General features: G+C 34.9%; 1 protein-coding gene across 2 annotated transcripts in view; it reads right to left on the reverse strand.

Moving 5' to 3' along the window:
- EDIL3 (EGF like repeats and discoidin domains 3) overlaps positions 1 to 22,084 on the reverse strand; it is a 415,865-nt gene that overhangs the window by 91,668 nt on the left and 302,113 nt on the right. For both annotated transcript variants that reach the window (XM_027606749.2, XM_027606748.2), the window contains 3 exons: positions 9,418 to 9,573; positions 7,910 to 8,054; positions 3,290 to 3,474 (listed from right to left, as the gene is read on the reverse strand). In XM_027606749.2, the coding sequence (XP_027462550.1) occupies positions 3,290 to 3,474; positions 7,910 to 8,054; positions 9,418 to 9,573 (486 nt within the window). The remainder of the gene's footprint in view (positions 1 to 3,289; positions 3,475 to 7,909; positions 8,055 to 9,417; positions 9,574 to 22,084) is intronic.

Genomic DNA, 22,084 nt, shown 5'->3' on the forward strand with positions numbered 1-22,084 from the left:
AAACGACAGACATGGTTTTTCTTCTGAAGAGCTATTTCTCAGAACTGATGCATTTTGGTTAAAAACACAGCTAAAACTTACAAATTCAGAAGTCTCAAACAAGGATAAAAACTGACTCTACATCAGTAATTCCAAAACCAAATCACCCTACACATTATCTGTAAAAATGTTAACATTATTTTCAACAAAGATACTAACAAGCATAACAAGGTACAGCAGAACAGATTATATTCTCTTGAGGAGAAGATGCTAAAAATAATCAATTCTGGAGCATTTTCTTTCATGATGTCAACAAAGAAAAAAAAAAATATAAGAAAAGATGTCAATTTACCTTGCCCTGGAGATTCTGAATGTGTTCTGACACAACAAAAAACACACTATACTGGAAGAACTGGTCCTTGAATTGACAGAAAATCTGTCACCAACAGAATGAATCTATTTCAGCATGCAAGTGACTTCAAGAAGACAGTTGAAAAGCCATCTTAAAAAAAGTGATGGATGGAGGTGTGGATTGAAGATTACACACTGATTCATGTAAAAAATGTTTGTTTTATTTTATCTTTCTAAAGATATTTGCCATAAGCAATCCTTTCATGTGGATATTTCTGGAGTCTACTAGCTTATCTGAGTTACTTATGGGGTATAAGATATTTTGTCTTATTCCACATGGCATTATGACTCACAAATAAAATTAGCTAAATCTAGTTAATCAGAGGTATGACTAGAATATTTCCAATACATAAAATGTTATACAGCAACAAAGAACCAGTTTAACTTTGCCATCCAAGTCTAATAAATGGAAAAAGTTTTTCCATGGTTTCTTCGAATTAAGAACTTGAAAACTTCATAAAGTCTATGTATTATGAAAATTTAGTTCCTGTGTTATAAAGACTAGATCTTTAACATGAGATTTTATTTTATTTTTTTAAGATTTATTTATTTATTTTAGAGAGAGAGCACACGCATGGGTGGGGGGGAGGGGCAGAGGGAGAGACTCTCAAGCAGACTCCCCGATGAGCCAGGAGCCTGACACAGGGCTCCATCTCACAGCCCACAAGATCATGACTTGAGTGGAAACCAAGAGTCAGACGCTTAACCCACTGAGCCACCCAGGAGCCCCTAATATGACATTTTAGATTTCTATTTCAAATATTATTTTAAAATTTGAGGATATTACCAGTTAGGGACCAGAATGATATGCCATCTAGGCCTAAATCAATAATTTGAATTACACTTTGAACTATTCATTTATCCACTTATTCATTCATTCGACAAATGTTTATTGAATGCCTATCATGTCAGGTGTTATAACAGGTATTCAGTTAGGTACTGGACAACAAGTTGAGAAGTCACAAAAGACAAATGTAGTTTCATCTCTCCTGGAGCAAACAATTGAGTCTGAGAACACAATTTCCAATACAGTGTGATAATGGACAGTGAGGGAATTACTGAGGACACAGTAGTACTCAGGGGAGAGCTGAGTACTACCGTGGTAGGATGAAGCTGGTAGTAGTAGCAAAGCCTTCCCAGAAGAAAGTACATCCAAACTGCAGCTGAGGACGTCAGCCACACAAGGCAGGGGATGCTAAGGGTAGAGGTGCTCTTTCCATTCTTTTCCTCTAGGAAGAGGACATTTATAAAGGCATTGAAAGAGAGAACATTTGGTTTGAGAAAGTGAAGCAAATTTAGAAGTGTGGTAAGAGATGAAATGGGGCTAACTCCCGCAAAAACTTTGAGGCTAGGGGCGCCTGGGTGGCTCAGTCGTTAAGCATCTGCCTTTGGCTCAGGTCATGATCCCAGGGTCCTGGGATCGAGCCCCGCGTCGGGCTCCCTGTTCGGCGCAAAGACTGCTTCTCTCTCTCCCACTCCCCCTGCTTGTGTTCCCTCTCTCGCTATGTCTCTCTCTGTGAAATAAATAAATAAAATCTCCAAAAAAAGAAAAAACTTCGAGGCTATATTAAGAAATCTGCACTTTATTCTGAGGCTAATAGGGAGCAATTGAAGGGTTTTAGAAAGGGAGTAAGAGAATCATATTTGCATTTTAGAAAAAAAAATGCACTCACTGGTTACAATTTGGGAAATGGATTTTTAGAGAGTGAGACCAGAAACAGGAAAGCTGGTCAGGAGGCTTCTGCAAAACCCAGGTGAGGGGGTGGTAGCCAAGATCAGGGAGGGGGCAGAGGGGATGGCGAGAAGATAAATATACCGTGTGAGTGTATACGTGTGTGTGTATGTTTGTGTGTGTGTATGTGTGTGTGTAGACACACACCCTTCCTTCAAAAAGCTCTTAAACATTAAAAGGAGAAAAACACACAGAATTATCCTTAATGCATAATAGCTAATGAAAGAGCTCAATAAAGCTCCAGATCAATAGAGATCCAGATAGAATGTTAGGGGAAAGTAAAGAGAAAATTGACTATTTCTATTGAGAAGACTCTATTGGACATTTCAGGTAACTTAGAACAGACTCAGGTGGCAAATTCTGGTTCCATGAAGAGTAACATTTGTTGCTATTATAATTGTTTTTGTGATTTTCAGAAATGTAATGAATTACCACAGTTTTGAAACTCATGGATACAGCATAAAAATACATAATAGAACTCATATCTTTCAAATAAAATGACCTCATCATGGAATTAAGCTGTCTTACTTTACTTTGCCACAGAAGACATTAACAAATTTGTGCATACTTAAAAGTACTCCACAATAAATGCATTTCAAGAAGATTGTTTTTAAAAAGCACTGACTATAACTGCACTTCATTTGCAAATGATAAATAGACTCTGCAGTGTCTATGCTTTCCTTCTATTAGCAAGGTCTCTTATGAGAATGTAATCAAATTGCTCCATTGCTTAGCAACCACGGGTAAAGAGCTAATAAGTCAGGAGTCCTGATTCTGTGGGAACAATCTGCAGGTCAATCGCATGATTTCAGGGTGGTCTGGAATCCTGCTGTGGCACTTTCAAACCAATACCAACAGGAAGCATTAGGACAGATGAGAGTTAAAATGCAAATGCTTTCATAATCGATTGAATTGACCTATGTATATTGTGATCTGGTACAATCTGGGGCATCAGTCTGACAGAAGCATCTATAAATAAACATCACAGTAAAAATAGTCCATGGATATGGCTTCATAAGGAATTTTTGTTTTACCAATTTTAGGTAAGCCAAAGAAAAAGGTACACCTAAATTAGAATGAAGGCAAGGATTCTGACATTCACCTAACCAACAGGAAATCTAAGGAAAGAGGAGCAGGCACTGGTGAAACAGTTTTTGAAAATATTACCTGTAACCATTGTGACTGGTCATTGTGGCCAGAGGTCCAGGCATTCACTTTGCCCTGTTTGTCCAGCCGAGCTTTCCTTGGTTCCCAAGTGAACATGTCCATGTTGAGAGTCCTGAAGATGCTTGATGCAGTGATCTGATAGTCTTGTATATGTCCTGATTTCATCCCCAGAGGCTCCGAACAGCCTGGAAGAAAATGAGAAGGGCTCCATGAGAAAAATAATTTATTACCCTGCAAGTTTTCTACGTTCATTTTGGGTGGGCAAAAGAAGATTAAGCATAATGCTATTCATTTCCCCAAAGAGAAAGCATCTAAATTCAGAAAAGGCTATAATCAGAAATAAATCTGGAACAAAATCGAAAAACAAGATAGCCAATTCAGGCTATTTTGTCTGAATATATTTTGGAAAAATTGAAAACAAGGCAGACAATTCAAACTACTTTTCTGCGATAGATGATTTTGCAAAATGAAAACAAGGCTGAAATGCTCTCTCGTCTCATTACTGATAGCCTCATGACTATTCTCTGGTTTTCAACAGTTTCATTGTGTCTTTAAAAAAGAACATTTTCCCACAAAGTATATTTGGTTTTCTTTTATTTGTTTCCATAATATTGCAAATGAAAATTCCCTCAGTACAAAGTCATTTTCACAAACCACTCCAATGGTATATTTCAAACTGGACAGTATTTTGTTTTCTGAGAATTGTCTGTTAATCTTTATCACTGATTCTTATAGCACCAACATGGCTTCTTCTGGACGTTGAGGAAGCTTATAATTATTCAATGTGTACCATGTGCCAGGCACTATGCAAGTATAGAATTTAAAGTAATAGATAATAAAAGAAAATAAGGTAATTCTTGCAAAAATCACTATTGCACAAGCCTTCTTATAAAAACTTACATTTTGATCATACTCAGTAACTTCTAGTATTGGATATTTTTGAAAGATTTTCAAATCGGCACATATGTTTTCAGTTTTGACATGGTATGAAATTTGGGTTTGTCAATGGGAAATTGTGTGTATACGTCCTCACATGCGTGCATGTGCACACACACACACAATTTCTCAAAGAAACGTACACACAACTTCCCAATCTTGAGTTCCAACTGTGACAAAATTCCATTCACAAAGCTCATAACAGGAAGCACGATGCTATTATCATATTAGTCAGTAGTTGAGTCTTCCTATGTAAAATTGCTACATTTTGACCAAAGAACACATGAGTCTGATCATCAAGAAAGCCAAGATGAAAAGGGGGACTTCTCCAATCAGGTCCGTCGCCTTGTACTGTACTGGTTCCCCACTTATTCTCTGTGTGACCTTTTACCCATTATTTAACCATTTTATGCCTCCCTTTTCTCATCTGTAAAATGGTGGTAATAATAGAACCTACCTCAAAAAGTGTCCAAAGAAATTAGCTAAATAAAGATTTATTTATTTATATATTTATTTATCTATTTAGCTAAATAAAGTATTTAGAAACAGTCTGGCATATAGCTAGCGTTCAGTAAATGTTAGCTATGCTTATTATTTCCATAAAGCTCATTCTGACACATAACAACCTTAAGTACCCAGATCAGCAGACCAATAAGCACTAAATAATGTAGTAGGACTGGTTGCATTTTTTTTTTAAAGATTTTATTTATTTATTTGAGAGAGAGAGAGAATGAGAGATAGAAAGCATGAGAGGGAAGAGGGTCAGATGGAGAAGCAGACTCCCTGCTGAGCAGGGAGCCCGATGCGGAACTCGATCCCGGGACTCCAGGATCATGACCTGAGCCGAAGGCAGTCGCTTAACCAACTGAGCCACCCAGGCGCCCCTGGTTGCATTTTTTGAAACTAGGCTGTTTTAAGTCCAGGCTCTAAGAGAGAGGGCTTAGAACTGCTCATGATAAATAATTCTTAACTACAATTAATTGCTTCTGTTCTAGTCAATCTAGATCACTACCTTCTTGAAGCTTCTCCACGTTTGGCTTCACCTCCACCTTCTAGGAAATACCTCTCCTATGCAAACATGGCCAAAACTGACATGGAGGGTTAGCCAATTGTGTGCCTTAGCACAAGTCTTATTGGAATTCAGGTGTAGGAGACGTAGACCATAAGTCTCAGGATTAAAATAGTTCAAATTCCTAAATAAAACTTCTGAGGGAGAAAAATTGCAGGACAAATCTCAAAGATTCTAGAAAATTCCAAAATCTTAATGACATGCCATTTATCTGCTGGCAGTTCTAAGGTAACACGCATTGCCTGCATTATAGATTTCTGACTTTTCTATTATGACCAACTCCCCGCCCCCCCATACTCACCCTGCCCTGATACTGGAGTCTTTGTAAAACTGCTTGGCTTGCAGAAAGATACAAGGGAAAGGGAAGTTGTTTTCTCCTTTTGTGATATAATATTTGAAGTCGGATGCCTTTACTTTGACCATTTCTGCTTCGTCATAGAATTCATTTCATACCCACTCTGTTGTCTAGTAGCTAGCCCAGAGCAAGTGCTGAATAATTTGTTCAAAGAATGGATGAATTAATCACTATTCCTCCTCTAATTACAGTCATGATTCATTTCATTCTAACCATCTTAAATCATACCCTTTGCAGAGAATTTAGGGGATTTTCTTTTTTAAGTGTCTGGCAAAAAATTAACTGTTGATCTTCTGGGCAGGCTGAGAGATCTTAGTAACAGCTTATTGAATACAGTAAGGCAGACTTGTGCTTAACGGCGTTGCAGGGGACTGTGGGAAATCATCTGGCACATTATATTGCTGTTTATTTCCAAGTGTTACAGCTAACCTCTCTGCCAATTTGCCTTACACCACAAATTTTCCTTCCCATCCATATGATTTCATCTGTGTAGATTAACACTTTTACGAGAATAGACAGCACCTGAACAAAATGAAGTATTAACAAAAAAATTGATTATTTCTAGAGTGAGGTGCCCTAGCATTTAAAAGCATCCACTGAGAGATTTTATCCTCTGCATGCAAGTTTAAAATCAATTTGTGGAATTGGAAGATGGGGTATGTTCTTTTTAAGAGCATAAAATCTGTAAAGTATCAGGTGTAACCTCCAGTAAAACCTGAAAGTAAAATATATTCATACCTTGGGGGCGTAACTCTGCCATGTAAGAGAGACTGACCCCTATGAATCAAGAGACTGGAGAATTGGGGATGGCAATGTTAAATAACTAAAAACCACGGGGCTTGGCTTCTCCTTGATTGCTTTATGATGAATGACTTAGGGATGACACTGGCCTGTGATGACAGAGTGACATGTAATATAAACACTGCACAGCAATGATTCTGTTGAGATTTCTGGCTGTCAATAAGCTGGTTCGAATTACCAAAATAAAGAAAACATCATTGTTAGGATAATTAATGGTACTAAAACCATATGCTGGTTACTTTATAAACGATGCCCATATATAGTATGAAAATGTGATTCTCAAAATAGATTCACTCATCTGGCCAAATGTCTCTAATTCCTTTAAATGTAATGGGTTCACTTAAAGTTTGGCTGTTTTTAATAGTAACTTTTATTTGCTAAAAATCACTCTTTCTTGGCACCACAAATAAACCTAAGGAGGGAAACAAATATAAAGCATGCATTTTAATGTCTGTACAACCTCTTGATATGAATAAAAAGCTCTCAGTTGTCCATTTGGACAGATGTGTCCTCGTATTTTTAGCTAAATGGCATTATTTTAAGTTTGATAAAGTTTTTCATGCTAAAAAGTGGGGCACACATGAATTTTGGCTTTCTACAAAACAACTGTTTGAACAAAATAATCTCAGAGCATAGTGGCAAAGATAGTTTTTAAATGTTGATGCTAGAAATACAAGAACCACCACCAAAAATATAGAACAGTGAAATGCCTAGACAAGGTTTTTTGTTTAGTTCAGAATCTAGCTATATTGAAATGGGACCACTGTGAGATCCACACATTAAGTCTTCATCTTTATATCTGGTACTGATGGTCCTGGAAGACAAGAATTATTTAACTCTGAATCCTTTGATAGATTTATCTTTGAGCTGGATAATCACTGTTTGTACAATAAGCAGGTTGCTAGATAAGAATAATCTCAGAATGAATTTATAGTAGCTATCATGGTTTTGAAGTATTACCTCCCTGAGAGGAATGATAAATTTACATGTTTCATAAAACCTAAACAAAACAAAATAAAACCAAGTTCTCATGGTGGATGGACAAAGATAAAGCTTACTCCTCTATGCCATAAACCCTAAACATAACTGCAATTTATGAGGTCAGGCAGATTCCTGTTTTTGCTGAACTTTTGTCACAAAACATAAATCATAGTTACTCCTAAAAACAAGACACAGTTAAATTTGACAAAAGCTTCCAGTGAGAATTTGTTGTACTTTTTTGAAATACACTGCTCCTTCCACATTAATTCTATTCTTGTTTTAGAACTTGTTTATCCTACACACATGCGTGCACATGTGCACACACACACACATTTTCTCAATGAAGCATGCCCTAGACATTTTGTAGCAGAAATTAATATCTATGAGTGTTGGAAAATGGCAAATTAGTAGTAGACTACATACAAATATGTGTTTTTTTCTTTAAAGAAAATACAGAAATAGATAATATAAGACTCACCTGATAGTTCACATCCAAGAAGTTCCATTCTCAAAGTGCAGTGTCTTCGACAAACTTGCGGATAGAGTCTTACATACTGAGCTTTTATCGGGGGTGTAAAAGAGTTAGCATAAGGTGTGTTGTTATCAACATTTCCACGAAACACCTGGGTAAAGAGATAATATAGAGTTTAAAATTATTAATTGCAACAGCTTTACCTATTTTCATATATTGACCCTATATCCTATTCAACATAATGCTTCAATAATTGGATTAAGCAATTTGGGGATCTGGAGCATTTAGGAAGCTCCTTGTCCTCAGCTGTAAATATAAAACTTATAGATAAAAAACTTATAGATAAAAATCCTAATTAAAGCTATAAACCATTGTGGTCTATGGCATAATCTATATTCTACTATGATGGTCTTGTTGATTTTAAGGTCAGTCCTTCAGAGCCAGGGGAGTGCTTCTTTATTTTTTTGAGAAATGGGCATCTTAAACCTTTCAACTTGATCTGGGTCCATCCGTTCATGCTACTTAGTATTTATAGGTGTTTTTGTTTGGTTTGGTTTGGTTTATTTTTTGTAGGAACTGGTCTTCACTAGTACTTTCTGATTACTCAGTCTCTCTAATGCTATGATCAGACTTAGGGATGCTTCAGGGTCTGATTCCTCAAGATTACTCTCTTATCAGTCAGTCCCAGATCACTGGATGAGAGAATCAAAGCCTTCATATATATCTCCAGTGAAAAACAGTGTTTCCCTCTAAAAATTAGATGCTAAAATGTGTTATTTTTAATTCTTTTAAATCTCATTCTTCTTTTACTTTTCATATAGCTTAGTAATCAGAAAACTTTATTTAATTTCACTTAAGAAAGTACTTAGAAAATCTTTCATAAAATTTATTAGAGTTTAGTCTAACCACTTGGTTTTAAATGAGATGAGCTGCAGTCCTGATATTTTTAAAATTAAACCTTTTGAGGAAAATTTGATAAAAAATTAGGACTATCATATGAAAAGGCAAAATAGACACTGAATATTATATTCATTTCCTCTAACATATTATATTCTGCTGAGTAACAAAGTTGTTTTCTAATATGAAATATACAAGCATACATCTTTTCTATCACCTGGTATTTTTGTTAATAATAATAATTTTTTTCTTCAAAAATAGTAATTTTGATTTGTACTTACTTGATTAAGGCGAGTGCTAATCTGTCAAAGCAATAAAATGAAATTGAAAGCTATTTTAAAAATAAAAATTGTCATATACAGGACTATGTTAACATTGTGATAAAGTGCTTATACAACCACCAATTAAAATCTGAGAAAATCTTAAACAGTAGCCACTGTACATTTATAACTTGGAAAAACTCCTTACACCCTACACCTTACTAGACCAATTAAAAAAAAATTACAAATGTATTTGCAACAACATAAGGCTTCTGTTTAAGACTCAGTAACTATTTGGCAATCAATGATTATTAATGAAACTTTACTTTTAAAGTAAATATGTTAAGTCAGTCTTACCATGTCTTCATTGGTGCCTTTTACTTTGTACATTGTCCAAGTTTTTCCATCGTTGCTATAGGCAATTTTGTAAGATTTTATATATTCTGGACTTCCAATCCTTTTAGCTCCTTGAGTAATCACACCAGTGACTCTCATTTTTCTTTGTAAATTTATCTAAAGAGACATGGCATAATCAACGGTAATCTCACTGTTTTCAAGATAACAATATTGACAATATCGATTTTGGGAATGGGACATTTTTATTTATTAGTATAGATTTAAAATAATACAAAAACATATTAATTTTCCTGTATTTTTTCAGATGATTATTAAGTGTACATCAAGTTTAGCTTCAAAATCTTTCTCTAATGGAATATATTTCTTAAGTAAGAAATATCTGTGAACAAAGTTTGAAAAAGGCAATTTGCTGCCAAAATATTAGTATGAAAAACATTTGGTTGGTCACAATATGGAGGTATGATTTAGTAAACTAAAAAATGGGAATATTATCTTGTCAAAATTGCCTCAGTGACATTACTTTGAAACTGTAATGTCAACATAATTTTAATGTGTCTCAAGTTCTTTTGACTTCATCAAATTTCCATTTAAAATTAAACACGAAAATCGTTCTGAGATCACTGAATACTAGAATAAAAAAAAGATAAAGGTGACAGTAATGACAAAAACAAACAAAAAAACAAACGGAAATATCTTCAGTTGCTGGATCTTTATACTGTAGTCTCTATTATGGGTTATGGAGGGTTTTTCAACACATAGTTGCTTTTCTCTTCATTTCATCATATGGAGACTTTCTAACCAGTATTTTCTCTCCATTTAGTCTCCCCATTCCAAATCACCTTCTAATAGTTTGCTGCAAGAGTGACAGTCATCTAATAAAATTTTTAGTATTTTTTCATAGTTAAATAGGGAACTCCTTCTGAATGCTACAAGGTAAGAAACATTTTCTTCATATATGGCAAACATTAAAAATTCTTCTATTAGTAGGGAGCCTTGGTGGCTCAGTCAGTTGAGTGTTGGACTCTTGATTTTGGCTCAGATCATGATCTCGAGGGTCATGGGATGGAGCCCTACATAGGGTTCTGCGCTCAGTGGGGAGTCTGCCTCTCTCCCTCTTCCTCTGCCCCTCCCCCCACTCGTGTGGGTGCATGCTCTCTCTCAAATAAATAAATAAATAATCTTTTAAAAAAAATTGTTCCATTCACTTTAGAATGCCCTTACGATATTTATAAAATCTTCAACTAAGTAGAAAGGTACTGTCTCAAATGTTCTTGACAAATTGCTATAGAGCTCCCTTCTCACCAATTACAAATCAGAACAATTTTAATGTCTCATATTATAATGTTAAGTTAATAATTCAGATATCATTTCCCAAAGAAAATGAGAAAATCTTCAGATTCATGCAAGTGACTAGGGTTTTTCACTTTGTGATGAGACTAAGAGTTCACATTTGTAGAGGATGTGCATGAGGAAAACAGCTCCTCTATGAGTCACTATATATATACATATATATAGCATATATAAACTATATGCTAAATATATATTCATGTTGCATATTCAAAAAGTTAAAAATCAGAACTAAGAAAGCAATCCTTAAAACCTTCCCACCCCCATACAATCCGTGTGACTTACTAAAGGCCTACAATGTTTTATTTCCCTGGATTTATAGATTTTAAATGTGTTAAGTGTGTTATGGGCAATCCTTCATGTAGCAAATGTTCTTTTAGGTTTTGGAAAATTTGCCAACAGGGCAAGGGCTACCTTCCTCTTTATTGTGAGTTTCCCAGTCTCATCTTCCCTCACTGAACATCATGAGGATCCTTCCCAATCAGTGTTAACAAGGCAGTTCTCTTCGGAAAAGGCAGTATTGACTCATGTATCGAGAAGACTTGTAATTCTGATGAGTTAAAGAACTGGGGCAGGGTAGTCCCCAGCTTCTGACTGGTGAACATGCCCCTCTTTCATTCGCATAATGCAGAACTTACAAACAACATTTTTTTTGTTAAATTCTGGGTCTTTGGTCCCTTCTCTTCTGCAACAATGCCAAGTAAGTTGACTCGGCTGTCCAGTTTTACTTTTCTCATTTTAATACTCTGACATCAACATTTCTGACATGAATACATTTTATGTCCTGTTCTTGTTTGGAGGCTCAAATAAAAGACTCTACTCCATGAAGGTAAATTTTACCTATTGCTCTTAATATTTATCTCAACTAGTTCTCTAAAGATTGATTTTGGAATTTTAACTGTGAGTTTAGAATAGGTAACCTCCAGAAGATATTTATTATTTCAATATGTTAAGTAAATTAGCACATTGCTATGGAAGAACAACATTCTTCCAGTATCTTACATATGATCTTCTTTTTCTTTTTTTAATCTGAGACTCTTCATAGTCTAAACCATTTTAATATATACAACATAAATAGTGGACACTTTGAATCATGTTTCCTCCCATTTTGGAAGCCAAATTCCACCCTTGATATTGCTGAACATTCCTTTTCAATTATCTTTTATCTTGTTTCAATTATCTTGTTTATACCTCTTATAGACAACCAAATTATCTCTGCTTGAGTTTTGGCTGATGAGCTGTAGACTCATTTTCTAAAGCTTAAATTGTGGAAGTACAACAATCAGAAAATAAAAATTTGAGTACATGTTTCTCTCTAAATCATTTGAAATGATGTTTTAAAAGATTCCTATTTACTCTAATATTTATAGGCCCTGAGAGTATATCTCAGGGAGCTGGAATTCCAGGTAATAAAGCACCACCCAACTTGGGTTGTATCTACTTTCAGTCAGTATTTGTAATTAAATATCAGGGCTGTTTTCATTACATAAAAAATTTATAGAACACAGGTTCTGGGATGATTAACACTTACTAGGTTTTAGACTGTTGAGTTCTCATATACCTAGCACTCTTAAGCTTGGATAATAAAATATTCAATATAAGATGGCTAAGACTTCACTCTCATGGTCAAACTCCAGTTTAATACCAGGAATCTATATTGCTATGAGAAATAAACTGAGCCTTGGAAGAAAGCTAGGGCATGATTTTAGAAACATCTCCACCACATAACTTGTTGCAAGTAATCCCCTTTCATAGATTCAAACATTATGTTATAATCTCTTTGTAAAGTGACATTGGCTCAAAGGAGAACTGCCTATTCTACTTATTCTGCCTGTATGAACCACTCCAGATACTATGTTAAAGGTCTACCAGGGACTGCACCAGAAATTCCAAAATTACTCCCTGAACTTGACAGATATTCAAATATACAATGAATTATTTTCATTTATTTATCTGGTTTCAGAGAAATTATTATTCTACTGGGAGGTAGGTAGATTGCATGACCAAACAGAAGCTCATTCTAAGGTATTTTGAGTGAATGGTGTCCCCTGCATGCATATAAATATTAAGAAATATAATCTGGATCTAGAATGCCTAGAACCCATGCAAAGGCCAGGCAGAAGGCAAAAAAACTGACGGTTTCAGCCCTGGCTTTTGTCACTTCCCACCAATATAATCTTGGGCAACTTGTCTAAGCTTTCTGAAATTTAATTTCCTCCCTTGTAAAAGGGATTTTAATAGAATTATTACATGTGAGGATCATACGATGTAATGCATGTAAAAATTTAATAACACCTGCCACCTAGAAATCTCTTGGAACATTTGTTTATGGGGTTGACTTTCAGTTTTTGTTGCTATTTAAATGAAAAGAAGCATTCTTTCTACTTTAACCATTTGATGTTAGGGAATTTGGACTTGGAGAGGTACACTGCATTTATTAGAGCTGATACTCATAATAACCATATGAAAATACCTTTAGAAACAACTTCCAAAGCTATGAACTTATAAGACGTTTAGGGCTACTATGTTTAAGTGTGTGTGTGTGTGTGTGTGTGTGTGTGTGTGCGTGTGTGTGTGAATCCAATCATTAGCTTCAAAGTGGGGAAAAAAGGAAAATTCATGGGCTCCTGACAAGACAAAAACAAGTATGGGATACTGCCCCTGTCCCCTGAATCCAGCACCGGAGATACTCCAGGTTAGAAAGTTGCTGAGCAGGCCTTGAGATTTATTAAACTCTAACGCAAAACAAACAAACAAACAAACAAACAAAAAACCATGAGAAACCTTTAGTGTAATAGGAGTTTTCGAGATCCCCGTGCATGTCTCTATGTTTGGGATGTGGGGAAAACTCCAAGGGCTAGTGATGGGAGACAGGCTTGAGAAGAGCTTTCTAAGTTTGCCATTTCTCATTCTCATTTTGCAGGCTGGCTCCTTCCTGATCTACCCAGTTCCAGTCCAGTGCCAGGGGAGGCAGTGGTGACATGTGGGCCAGGCTGGAATGGGGAGCCTGCAGTCACTAACAAGTCTGCGTGTTTCCCCCTCTGCACTCTGCAGCCCTGTCTCTGCACCAAGGAGGTAGAATGGAGCAATGGAGATGCTGATAGAAGCACGGTCTGGGGCAACTGAGCCGGGGGGGGGGGGGGGGGAAAGGGATTCAGGGTAAGTACAGATTATAACTGTCATAAGGCCCCCTCTTTGCACCAATGTGATCCACCTGGAAGAGCTGAAACTAGGTGGGGTGTCACCTTGCCCCTCAGGTTCATGACTAGCCAAGATATTAATACAAACTCTCTGAGAAATGCAAGCCCTGTAATCAAAGGAAGAAAACGAAAACAGAACTAATACTAGAAAAAAACTAATCTAATAGAACTGAAAGATTAAGACTTTAAAGTTAAAAAAAAAAATTCCCTAAGAAGATAAGGACATTTTTGAAACGTAAGACAGAAACAAAAAAACAAAACAAAACAAAAGAACCAATTGGAAATACTGAGAATAAAAAATATAATTAAAGTTAAAAAAAGTTTAAAATTAAGCTACATAAGGTTCCTAATGGGGGGATTTCAAACAAAGAGACAGAGCTGTAGAATAAACTAGTGAGCCCAAGACAGGTTATGAAACCCTTCCAGAAGGCAGTAGAATGGGATTCAGAGATTGCCCATACTGGCAGATGATGTAACAATTTACTTGGAGAATTCAAGGAAGCAACAAATAATAAAAATGAATGAAAAAGTTCTGCAAATTGGCTTAATATGAGATCAACATTTAATCTATATCAGCAATTAATTGAAAATGTAATATAAATAATTAAGAGAGTGTGACACTGCCATACGTAAAAGCAGACAGATCAATAAAACAGAGTAGAAAATCAATAAATAGACCCCACTCTGTAAAGAAATTTTATATATGAAATAAGTGATATTCAAATCAGTGGAGAAAAAATAGAATATTGAACAACTGGATTGGGATAATTTGGTAAATATCTTAAATAAAGAAATTTAGATCAATATCTGTCCTTTTATCCCAGAGTAAATTCCAGGTAAATTAAATACTTAAATGAAAAACAAACAAACAAACCACCAAAGGACCAGAGGAGAATACTGAATTAAAAATAATCTGAGATGAAAATGACTTTCTAATCATGGCACTAGTTTTAAAAAAGTCATTAAACTAAAAATTTCTTTAAGATAAAAAGAAAAATAAAGTAAAACTTAAATGACAACTAGGATTAATGTTTTCTAAATCATATCACAGCAAAGAGTTGATTAATCAAAGAAATCAGGAGATCTTACCTATTAACAGGTAAAACACAAACAACTCAATAGAAAAAACATGGGTAAGGGATTTTTGTTAGTTGACATCAAAGGAAATACATATGGATCTTAAACATATGAAGAGATACTCAATCTTACTCAGAATACAAATTAAATTAAACCTACTCCAAGATACTATAATTCACACAATATTACACAATATTCACTAAAGTGTAAAGAAATAGGCAAGCTTGTACATTCCTAGTGGGAGTATTAAATGACAGTCTTTTATGAAGGACTTTTATGAATTTAGTGACATGAAATGAAATGACAAATGCACATTTCCTTAAACTCAGCAATTTCATTCTAAGAACGTAGCCTACAAGTATAATCATACATAGGCAAACTGATGTAGGTACAAAGTTGTTCCCCCCAGCACCGTATATAACAGAACACAACTTCAAACAATTGAAAATGTCTATCAATAGGGGTCTAAGTCATTTCATTATGGAAAAGTCCAGAAAATAGAATACTCTTCAGTTGTAAAGAAAAGGAACAAGAATGAGGGGTAGGAGGAGAGGAGCAAGAAGGGGAGGGAGAGAAAGAGAGAGCTCTTAGCATAGGTTTAAGAAATTACTGCTTGTCAAGTTGTGGTGTGGTATCAAAGAAGAGTATCTACAATTATCTGGAAATTATATGGAAAAAACAGTAAAACGTTTGCAACAGAACAGTGTGTGCTGCATACTTCTGTTTATACTACTGTAAAGGGCAAATAATACATATACATATTTTCTTGTGCAGGATTATAATGTCTCTGAAAGCAAAAACACAAAACTGGTTAACAGTGGTTTCTTTAAAAGGAGGCAAACAACTTGGGGAGAGAAGAGGGAAGAATAACTTTGACAGTACTGTATATACTCTTTAGTGTCTTTTGAAACTTGAAGTATGTGATATCTTACCTATTCAAAATAGAAATACAATTAAAGTAAAAATAAAAGATTGATAATAAGATGTTATTTATAATAGTGAAAGGAATCATAAAATATCTAGAAACTGTTTCTAGAAAATATCTAGAAAGTATTAATAAACAATTAATATGACCTTATGGAAAATATTTTTTAACCAAAAGATATAACAGAAGACCAGTATATATTTTACTGGATGAAACAACATAATAAATTTGTTCTCTGAATTTTGTTTGTAAATTCTGTGCAGTTTTCATCAAAATCCAGGACAGTATTCTGTGTTATGATAAATTTATTCTAAAAAAATCTATAATTTTATTTTAAATTATACATAGAAAAACAAGTTTTCATTATAAATACTCAGGAATACTGGAAAAGAGATATGGAAAAATGGGGGAAATTTGCCATATATTAAGATATCTCAAGACTATTTTAATTAAAAATAATGTGGTGCTAACCTAGAGACAGAAAAATACCTAATCGGAATTGGAAGAGGGGTCCAGAAGAGGCCTAGACATATATTCACACTTGAAGTTTTACAAGTCAGGGGGAAAAGGCCAGATTTAGTAAATGGTGTTGGGAAAATTGGTACTCTATATAGAGAAAAATGAGGTTGGACTGGAAGGTACTAAGGGCCAAATGTGAAAAGTAACACTATTCATCTAATGGAAGAAAATGTAGAAACATATTTTTTGTGACCTCAGAGTTGAAGAAGCTGTTCTTAAGAAGACCAGAAAAACACAAAGTGTGAAGGGAAAAATGAAATTGGTTCCTTTTAAAAAATTTAAAGATTTCTATTCAACCAAGTACATTACAGGTAAAGTTAATAGAAAGGTGACAACTCGGGAGGAGAGATTTGTAATGTCAAACACCAACAGGGGCTTATGTAGTACACTAGTTCACAAAATTCTAGGTCTCAAGACTCCTTTACTCTTAAAAATTACTGAAGGACCCAAAGAGCAAATGCACTCACACACAGCATTGTGAGAGATTGTATATATATATATATATATATATATATATATATATATACACATATATATATATATATACACATATACACACACACACACACATATACACACACACTGTATATAGTAATATAGTAATATATGGAGTATATAACATATATTTATTGTATTAAAAAACTGACAAATTAAAAAATAATTAATTTTAAAATAACAATAATAAACCAAATGCATTTTAACATAAACAACATATTTTTCTAAAAAATAATTATATTGTGCCAAACTAAAAATTTATTGAAAGGTTATTTTACATTTTTACAAATCTCTTGAGTATCTAGCTTAAGAGAAGACAGGTAGGTTCTCATATTTCCTGCTGCATTCAATCCATTACAAAATATTTTTTGGCTGAAGCGAATGAAGAAAACGCAGCTTCACACAGATATGTAGTTGGAAAAGGAAGGACTATTTTAATAACCTTCCCAGATAACATGTATATTCTTCCTTGTTAGCACATCAAAACTTGACAACAGTTTAAATTTTAGTTGCAGTGTGGAATCTGAAATCTTCCAGTGAACTTTTTATATTTGTTAAGTTAAAATCCATTGGTTTATCTTGTACTTTAAACAGATGTTTTACCTACTCATGATTTTGTACCATCATGCAATGGCCATTTGGAAAATACGGTCTCACCGAGCTATGGAGAGTCTGTAAATATCAATACATTTTATTTTATAATGTCAAAAAGTTACATTCATTAATATCACCACCAATTTTATCAGAAAAGTCTTTTTTTTTTTTAAAGATTTTATTTATTTATTTGAGAGAGAGAGAGACAACGAGACCAGGAACACAAGCAGGGGGAGTGGGAGAGGGAGAAGCAGGCTTCCCATGGAGCAGGGAGCCTGATGTGGGACTCGACCCCAGGACCCTGGGATCATGACCTGAGCCGAAGGCAGACGCTTAACAACTGAGCCTCCCAGGCGCCCCTATCAGAAAAGTCTTTAAGTATTAGAAGCTATCGAGCTCATGTTGGTGCTTACATTTTTTTCCAAAATTCTAATTTTCATTTGAAATTTCAAATTTTATCACTAGCAACAAATGCTGTCAACTATGTTCCTTAATGTAGCAGGATTACTTTGTTCATTTTCAAGGCAATATCTGCCAAATATTCAGTTATGAACAGTCAAGGTTTGTCAATATCTCCTTAAAGTAAACATGATATTTAAAAAGGAGGGGGTAGGGGTGACAATGTTGGACTCTTGATTTCGGCTCAGGTCATGATCTCAGGGTCGTGGGATTGAGCCCTGTGTCGGGCGCTGTGCTGGGGTGGAGTCTGCTTAAGATTCTCTCTCTCCCTCTCCCCCCCACCTCTCTCTCTAAAATAAATAAACAAATCTTTAAAAAAAAATAAAAAGGAGGGGGTAGTTCAGCTTTGTTAACTCACACAATCTCCCAAATGCTTCTCCTTGAGATAATCACCATACTTCCATACTTACCAGAAGTGCTTTCTGTGTAATTCCAATTTGATTGTGCAGAATATTAAAGACAGAGTAAGGATTGGCATTTAATAAAATTAACAATCATTAACGCTTTATCAAGAACATTCTTAAATGAGCTGAATTTCTTTAAATTTTTTACCCCAACATGTGCCTGATGGAGATGGATAAAATGACTATTAGTACTGTGTGGTGCTACTGTCTTGATTTGTGCTAAGGAATCAGCAGTTTTGTGCATTGTTGTTTTGTGGCATCAGTGCAAATATTAAAACAGTGAAAATGGTAAAGAAAGCCTTAGAATTATTATGGAACTAGTGTTGACCTGTGAACCTCCTGAATGAGCTGGGACCCACTCCTTCCACAAGGGATATGTGAACTCACATGCAATTGAGGAGTAGTGATCTAAAATATGCAAAGTGTTTTTACAAACACACACACACACACACACACACACACACACACACGAGATGAAGAAACCAAAAGAACACAGAGCAAAGGATATTAAAAAGCAATTCAGAGAAAAGGAAATGGCAATAGCCAAACTCTCACTATTAATTAAATAAAAGATAGTAATTTATAGTCAACAGATTTATAGTCAACAGAGTGGCTATACTTCAGTCTGTCAGTTGTTAACAAAACTAAGCAACCTATTTCTGGGTATTATTCTCTGAAAAGTTGTTGCCTAAGTGTTCAATGAGAAATGCATGCAAATATTTACTGTAGAATTTTTTTATGTTAGCAAAGAAGGCAGTTTAAGTGAATATTCCTAGAGGTATAAGAGATTTAAAATATAAAATATATGTGTTTGCACATGCATGCATGTATGTACTCTTGCACACATACACACAGCCATACTTTCTAAGAGTCAGAAGTGATGAACTGGATTTATATATGGCTATCAACAAACATAAGATTATGTGAAAAAGAACAATAAAATATACACAATACCATTCATGTAAACTTAAAAACACACATATACAACATAACATCACACACTTTCCAATAATTCGCTTGTCTAAACCAACATAGGAAGGGTGAAATGACAGGTTACACATCAGCTCCACTGGGCTGGGTTTCTGTAAGGAGAGGGGAATGGAAAGGAAGGTGGGGAAAGAGTAACAATGCAAAGAAATAAGGAGATTCATCCTCAGATCAGTGCTGGTAAATGATACCCTAAATGGGGCAAGGAATCATTGGTTCTTCCCGTTTACTCCTCTCTTCTCAAGGAAAATGACTTATGCCCATCTGATGTAATAGTATTGGTTACATACAAAAGGATTTTCTGGACTCACTACCTAGTATAAAATACAGTACACAGGCATTTCAAACATACTTATTATATAATAACATACTTAAAATTATTTATGGTTGTAATTTAGGTGAAAGCTAGTATTAAATAAGCCATTGGCTTTAAAAGTAGTTTTATAAATAGCTAATTGTTTTCCTCTACATCAAGCTTGTTGCCAGAAGTTGTGATATACTTAAGTAGTACATTCAAGTGTGAGTCTGATTGGTAGCTGGTATCACTACATAACAATAATCCAAACAAAATGCAAACAGACACAGTATGCAAAAAGGAATTACCTTATTATTTTATTTAATTGAAAAATAAGCATTTAGTTTCTTAAATGTTGTAATGCTTGGGAAGTGGAAGAGGAAGAACTCCTTTTTGAGGAAACTATTTTTTTATTTTTTTTAAAAGATTTCATTTATTTATTTGACAGAAAGAGATAGAGAGAGAGGGAACACAAGCAGGGGGAGTGGGAGAGGGAGAAGCAGGCTTCCTGCCAAGCAGGGAACCTGATGTGGGGCTTGGTCCCAGGACCCTGGGATCATGACTTGAGCAGAAGGCAGTTGCTTAATGACTCAGCCACCCAGGCGCCCCACCCTTTTTGAGGAAACTTTAGGAAGCATTTCCCAACTGAAGATTGTTAAAAGGTAAACTTGAGGCATAGTAAAATTTTTTTTCAGAGTTTCTTTGAACAAAAATCAATTCAAATGGGGCAGCACCAATCCAGAAGAGGTTGGGAGTGCTCTGCCAATAGGGGTTAGGGAAGAGACTCTTTATGGGGAAGAGGTTAAAGCAAAGCAAGGAAGTTTGACTGGCTATACCTTGCATTATTTGGGAAAGCCTAGTTAAGCTGTTTGTGATTGGTTGTCCTTAGGTTTTGATTTCTTAACCTTGAGGCATTAGAAGCTTAGGTTTTGGTTTGCTCACTTAGGCTGCTAAGATATTAAAGCCAATTCAACTTAATGGTCTCCTCATTTAATTAATTTAATAAGATCAATTAGCAAGAAAAATAAATGCCTGATTCATAGCTATTCTTAGGAAAATCATGTTAATCATCAAACACTCAGGGATCATTTACTTCATGATTATTGACGCACAAGCAAGCAGTTTGTGAGTTTCTTCTTTGTTGTTGTTTTTAAAGATTTTTATTTATTTATTTATTTGAGAGAGAGCGAGAGAGAGCACAAGCAGGGTGAGGGGCAGAGGGAGAAGCAGACTCCTCGCTGAGCAGGGAGCCCAATGCTGGACCCGATCCCAGGACCCTGGGATCATGACCTGAGCCCACTGAGCCACCCAGGTGCCCTGGTTTGTGAGTTTCTATATAAAAATGCAGATTCAAATATTAAATAGCATATCACATCACAGTATTATATAAATATATAGTACTTACATAATAATGATATTTTATAGAAATCATTATATATACCAATGTTTTCATAATTTGCATAAAACAGGTAATTTGTTTAAACTGATTACTAAGTGGTAGTGAATAGAAATTTCTAAAGTCTTATTTTTTCTTTTTTAATTATGAGGGTTATAGAGTATCATATAAATAAAAGCATCAGGTAAAAGATTAAGTAATAAAAGGATCTGCTAGACAGGATGAGACTCATATATATTCCATCATTCAAATTGCTAAAAATACAAAATGAGGAATTTGCTGTTACTGTATATTAGCTATGCATACAGTCACCCTTAAACTAAGAGAAAAACACACTTTCAAGAAGAACCACCAAACCATAGCCACCTTTCAATTTTAGGAAATGAGTATTTCACTTGAACATCAGAGGTCCTTCTATTGAGTTAAAAACATTATTTTTCATATGATTATTATAAGAAAATATGTAATTGGAGAAGTTGGAGAACCTAAAATTGTAAGTTGTCATTATTCATAATACGTTCATCTTAACAGAGATTTTATTTTATGTACTAGCATTCTACCTCTGGTGGTGATACGTTCAATTAGCTCTTTTTCCTAACACCAAGTATCTGGAAGTATGTGAGTATAGGTATTTTTTTGAAATTTCCAAATAATGATTTTGTACTGATAGTATTTAAACTGTTATATTTGTAATTTTTTTTTCAAATTCACAATATTGTTCATAATTAACCTCATTTAGGCATGCGCAGTTCACAGTTGAAGACAATCCTCCCAGGAGGGCTTTTGGGTAGGGTCTTGGAATACAAGTAAGCTTCAGGCAAAAAGAAGAGGTAACCATCTGTTTTGTGTGATATGAGAAATAACTTGAGCCTCCCAGGCAGTTTTAAATATTTGGATTATAAAGATTGTCACTTAGGGGTTAAAAACAACAACAACAAAAAAACCCAAAAAAACACAGGAACATTATCA

The sequence above is a fragment of the Zalophus californianus genome, chromosome 5 (assembly GCF_009762305.2).
Source record: "Zalophus californianus isolate mZalCal1 chromosome 5, mZalCal1.pri.v2, whole genome shotgun sequence".
Lineage (NCBI taxonomy): Eukaryota > Metazoa > Chordata > Mammalia > Carnivora > Otariidae > Zalophus > Zalophus californianus.